The sequence below is a fragment of the Cygnus olor genome, chromosome Z (genome assembly GCF_009769625.2).
Source record: "Cygnus olor isolate bCygOlo1 chromosome Z, bCygOlo1.pri.v2, whole genome shotgun sequence".
Lineage (NCBI taxonomy): Eukaryota > Metazoa > Chordata > Aves > Anseriformes > Anatidae > Cygnus > Cygnus olor.
Genome location: NC_049198.1, coordinates 38,271,869 through 38,277,868, shown reverse-complemented (window position 1 = coordinate 38,277,868; position 6,000 = coordinate 38,271,869). Strand labels below are relative to the sequence as shown.

General features: G+C 33.5%; 1 protein-coding gene across 1 annotated transcript in view; it reads right to left on the bottom strand.

The window, feature by feature from the left end:
- Nucleotides 1-674: 674 nt before the first annotated feature.
- Nucleotides 675-6,000, bottom strand: part of ALDH1A1 (aldehyde dehydrogenase 1 family member A1) — a 37,623-nt gene continuing 32,297 nt past the window's right edge. The window contains exons 11-13 of the mRNA XM_040540009.1: nucleotides 5,199-5,356; nucleotides 3,405-3,479; nucleotides 675-1,292 (exon numbers count right to left, since the gene is read on the bottom strand). Of these exons, the coding sequence (XP_040395943.1) occupies nucleotides 1,220-1,292; nucleotides 3,405-3,479; nucleotides 5,199-5,356 (306 nt within the window). The 3' untranslated portion in view covers nucleotides 675-1,219. The remainder of the gene's footprint in view (nucleotides 1,293-3,404; nucleotides 3,480-5,198; nucleotides 5,357-6,000) is intronic.

The following is a 6,000-nucleotide window of genomic DNA, read 5'->3' as shown; positions in this document are numbered from 1 at the left end:
AAAATACGACTTAATGAGCAGGAGGCTATGCAACTTCTGTAGGTGGTGTCTGCAGACAGATTTTTCCTGGTTGCTGCTGATGGTTAGCAGCCGTCAGAGGGTGTTGATGGCTGAGCTAGTAGAGAATTACTGGACACTGAAGCTGCACAGACTGAAGGACCTTATGAAGTTTTGATCAGCTTGAGATCCACATGTCTGCAGAGGGACTAATGAGAATAAGTAAATATATATATATATATATATATATATATATATATATATATATAAAAATAAAACCCTATTAAAAAAAAAAAAGGCAAAAGACTGAGGAAAAAAGATGAGGGGAAACAAATGAACTAGAGGAAGAAAAAGGAGGGAGGAAAAGATCCTTTCTCTTACGTATTTCTTGTTTGTCATCTATTAGGACTTTTTGATATACATAAACCAAAGTTTTATACCAAAAAGCCAAGCTCAATCTCTTTGCAAATAGGCCAGTGTTCTGTATATTCATATTTTTCCATTGATAATACTTGCAAAGAATTAGGGAGTTTAGTCTCCATATAGCCAATGTAATATACTTCCAATAACCTAAATGTACAATTGAGATAGTAGTTCTTCTTTAAGGATATAAAATATGTGCTATGTAGTGCCCAGTGGTAAATGGATGTGATATAAAAGACTAATGAAAAATCAGTAATGTTTTGAAGATGTATTTTAATACTGTTTAATATTATCCAGATTACATTTGTGTAGTAATCAATATGATGAACAAATTCAGCAGTCTAAGAAATATATATAGAAGTCTACTATTTTTGAATGACAAAGATAATTATCTATCTGCTAGTTACTTATAAGTGCTTTTGTTAAGGCCACGAAGAAAGGACAGCTTGGCATCTAACATTTAGAAGACCACATAAATTTAAATGGTACCTGCAAGATATATTGGAAAACAAATATTTCCAAAGCACTACAGAAAGCTCCCACTGAAAATAAAAAATATTTTTTTCTTAATACAAGTTTAAAAAGACATTAGTCATGTTCCAAAAATTAAAGTTTCCCTTTCTCAGTTAATCATGGTAAATTTTTCTACATTATTCTTTGTATTGTTAATGTAAGCAAGGTTCTCTTTTACAATCATAAAGCAAAAAGGTTAATGAATAATCTGGTATATAAAACTTTTCAGAATTGAAATACATTTTTCAGATTCAAGAAGAAGATACACTCTGCATGTCAAGCAGCATTATGAGTTCTTCTGTGGGATTTTGATAGTGACAGTCTTAACTTCTGTGTATTCATGAAGACCGTATTCTCCCCTAGATAAAACAGAACAAAGAGCCATACTTAGGTTAATGCTTTTTATATGAATTATGTCCTTGATGCTATTTTCTGTTGGTGCTGTGCAATTGGCCAGATGTTTAACAAGGATACTGGACATACTTGGAAGACATCTGTGCAGCTAGACTACTGCTGGATGCCTTTTGAAAAGCTGCAGCAATTGTCTCCTGGGAAAAGTGTGAGAGAGAGCAGTTTCGTTTCTGTGCAAAAGAATGCTGATTAATCAATTTAGTGCATTTCTAAACTGAGTTTCGTGGTCTTTACAAGCATGTTCATCAAGTCTTTTGAAAAAGCCTTCCTCTGCTGTCAAGATTTTTTTTGAGTCAAAAAATAGGGACTTCATCTCAAGTAAGTGGGAGACATAATTAATGTGAAATCTCCCAGACAGTAAAAAATACTTAAATCTTACTGACATGTCATTAGCATAATTTCATCTTCAAGTTTTACACGATGAGATGAATCTTACTTGTATGCCTAGCTGTTTGGTAGTTGTCACAGACAAACCATTTAGACATAATTGACTGTTTTATGGAACACAAAGTTTTTACAGTACACTGGATGCCATCCAGTTCCCATAGCCATCTTACTCGGTACATATGTATGCAAAAGAGAAATCAGGACTCTGTGTTGTAGGAAAATTATTACTGATTCTCTTTTTCACATTATTTTGAGGAAGCATTCTGTTAATATGTAGTTTTCTTCATAATGGCATTATTATTCCAAGAATTACACAGGTATTTTTATTCTGTGTTTCAAGGAAATCAATGGTTTGACACAATGACTTCCTGATTATTTCAATGAAATTGCTTCACACATACTTCTGCTGCTCCTACAACTGATTCCCACATATTTACAAAATTTCATTTTTCCATGGCAAAATTTCATGTCTATCCCATCCTTGCCTTTTAGCAGAAATATCTTTATTGTTTCACTAATTGTGATTTTGAACAGCATGAGGAAAACTTCATTTACACAAAAGCTGAGTACCTTCACTTTTATAGAGATAATTAATTTTTATGATAGCATATTATTGTTTTCCTGTTATTTTCAGCAAATAGATCATCAAAACACTTCTGCAAAAATCAGCAGTCCAGAATCAATTTTCCGATTTTTGGCAATCAGCAAATGCAAAACAGTCTGTGTTAGTAACGGCAAAAATGTGGTATTTATTTATTTATTTATTTATTTTCCGTTTTGACATTTTCTAAAGCTCTCAGCATTGGCATAACTGCTTCCTTTGAAGTCAGTGGAAACTTTGCCATCAGGAGCAGATTTGATCCAGGGATGAGCAAGCATAAAAACCCAAGACTTTATCTCTCTTAAGAAAAAAAAAAAAAGAGCGAGAGAGAGAAAGCATTGATGTATTTCATTTGCACATATAATTTTTAATTGCTTCAATTACTCAGTAAAAGTGCTTTGCAGTTTGCATAATGTCAGGAAGAACATATATGTTCTGATTTGTATTCTTTGCTTTAAAAATAATTTAATTAAACAGTGTAACACATTATCCATTGTTAATATGAAAATCACAATGAATGCAGGAAAACAGGACATGATTCAAATTGAACCTGAATTAAACCTTAAAAGTTTGAACCAATTTGATTAACTTTTAATTTCTGTAAACTTCATTTCCTTTCCCACTTCTTTGGGGAAAAAAAAAAAAAGTCTGAAGACTACAGAGGGTTATTTCTGTCATTACATTTATCCAAGCTGTATAGACCTTTCAGGGAGCATTTAAAGGGGATTCCACAAACTATGTATGAACTGTATGTATATTTAAATATATTCATGGAAATTACACTTTCTATATTTATGCAAAAACTGTACATCATAAACACGAGGAGCAGTTTTGCATATCAGTAGACTGAAAAATATTAAATGCAATCATTTTGGAAAGATTTGTATCTAAGCAATTTTCTTATTGGCTTCATTGAAGAATTCTTTGCTTGACATTGTGTCTGACAATGTGTGGCCTCTGAGGCCACAAAGTAGTCTGATAAATCAAATAGGGCATCCTAGTTGTGAATGTTGTTTTTAGAACTTCATTTTGTAGTTCCTGTGAATCTACAGTTTAAAAAACATTTACTTACATTTCTCGTCCATTTCCTGACATCTTAAATCCTCCGAAAGGACACTGAGCAGACATTGCACTATAACAATTAACCCTGGAAGAATAGGAAAATGACTTTAGTGTTCCACATTGTGGAACAAGTTTATTCACTTCTGAAAAATCAATGTTGTTCCATGAAGTATAATAAACTTGTGGTGATATTCACAAACTATATATGAGCAACACATTTGCAAAAATACATGTATTTCAAGACTGAAAAAAACAAAGCATTACTGGAAAATACATCACTATTACCAGGGCTCTAAGGCCTACAAGCAGTGACACATATCTATCTGTTAATAATTATAGTAAATCTCCTTCCAAATTAATGAGCCTAATTAATTAGGTAAATTCAGGGTCACTTCAGTATCTATTTAGGGAGTTTTGTTTGGTTCTTCTCAATGTTAAGCGATATTCTGTACTATGGTTGAGAACAAAAATACAATAATAAGTGAGAATGGAATTTCATAAAAGAATTTGTAGCATGAAGATTTTTGCCAGAATGTACATTCTACTCCATAGCTGAGAAGTTCTTTCTGTCTTGCAACCTTGTCAAATCATATATTCTTTATTTTCATATCTTATAATTTCTCCAACTGCCAGTCTACTGGTTTCAGATTAGATATTAGGGAAAGATTCTTCACTGAGAGGGTGTTTGGACACTGGAACAGGCTCCACAAGGAAGTGGTCATGACACTCAGCCTACCAGAGTTCAAAAAGTATTTGGACAATGCTTTTTGGACAATGCTGACATATAGTTCAATTTTCGGATGGTCCTGTGTGGAGCCAGGATTCGAAATTGATGATTCTTGTAGGTTCCTTCCAAGTCCCAATTCAGTAAAAAAGGTTCTCCTCATTATTAAGGATTCCTTGACAGAGCAATAATCACTTAAGAGTAAAAATCAAGGATTTTACTTTTATTTTAAACTTTCTTCCTTTTGAAAGATTATTGACAATAATTTTCAAAATTGTTTATTCTAAGAAAGGAGATGTTTTTTAAGTCACAGGACCCGGGCAGGAATTTTTAGTGGCTGCAGGTGCTTTCAGATAAAACTTGAAAAGGACACAAATTCCTTTGAGTTCAAGTAAAATTGGTTCTCTTTCTGATGCATTGTGATAACTGTAGGGAAATGCAGGTCTCTGTCAGTGATAGTCGTCAGATGGTCTTCTATTCCTCCAAGATTTCACTATTGTTTCTCTCAGACTTTGCCTTTCTTGATCCATGTAGGTGGCCTCTTTCTTTTCTATTTCTGCATGGCAGATTCATCGGCTGCTTTTTCAGCCTTATAGTTTCCCTTGGTATCTTCTTACTTGAAACAGTTCTTTCCCCCTCTTGTGATTTTTTCCCTTTCTCAACCACATTTTATTAATCTTTTTCACTACAGGAGGATACTCTTCACAGGTTAATGACCAAGCAATTACAGAAAATGATCCCTGTAATTTGAGGATGTGTTGGGGTATCCCCAGATCCCGAATGGAAAGTAAAGCAGTACTCTTACTGTTTTTTTTTTTTTTTTTTTTTTTTTTTTTTTTTCAGACTAAGTTTACAGGACAACTGCATGAAGACTTAGAAGAAATATTTGTCTAGCAGCACTTTAAGTATGGAAAGGTGAGGGGAAGAGAGTCAGAGGAGGATGGCACTAACCTACCTCTCTAAAGGTGAAAAAGAATGGAAATAAAAATGTATGCCCCCAAAGAAGTGTTAAAATGTCCTACAATTACTGCCATTGTCAACTGTAGTTCTGAGGGAAGAATTAAATAAGTCATGACTTACCATACTGTCCCAGCCTGAAGAGCAGCTGCAAATGTCAGTGCTTTATCAATGTCTTTGGTAAAAACTGCTGCTGCTAAGCCATAACTAGTATTATTTGCCCTCTTGATAACTTCATCTACAGTTTTAAACTTCATAATTTGTTGAACAGGTCCAAATATCTGTTTCAAACACACATAAACATATGAAGTGGACTAGTATTGTTAAAAATAATAAATATTTAATACAACTTTTTTTGTTGTTGTTGTCAGACAGTCTTATTCCTAAATTAATTTGGTCAAGAGGATACATTTAAAACAGAGTTCTAAAAAGGATTATAAATTAACATAAAGGTAAGACTTTTTAGCCTGCAGCAAATGAAGTTAACCTCTAATGGGGAAAAAAATAAATAAAATTACCCAGTGGTAATGCTGTATAGGCAGGGGGCACTACCACATCTAATTACTCTTTTTCCCACAGATTGAGTTTTCCACTTGATTTTCCTTGAAAGTGTTTAATGATACTTTCTCACTGGACTTGTATGGTATGATTCATATAGATCAGAAGAACGTTCTCCCACAACCCAAATATTCCTTAAATTGCCTTGGCTTTGTGGAGGTTTATTATTCAATAGATTCAAAATAATGTGAGAGGATCTGTTCTTGTTGTATTATTGACCTGAAGGAAACATCTCTGTGTTGTCTCCTACCTACCATCCAGACCAAAAAGAATAACTGAAATTACTTCTTGGGCAGCTCTCTCCTATTTTTCTTCCCTTTGCAATCAGATCTTTATGCTCTGCTGTTCGTTCATTTTAACATGAAGG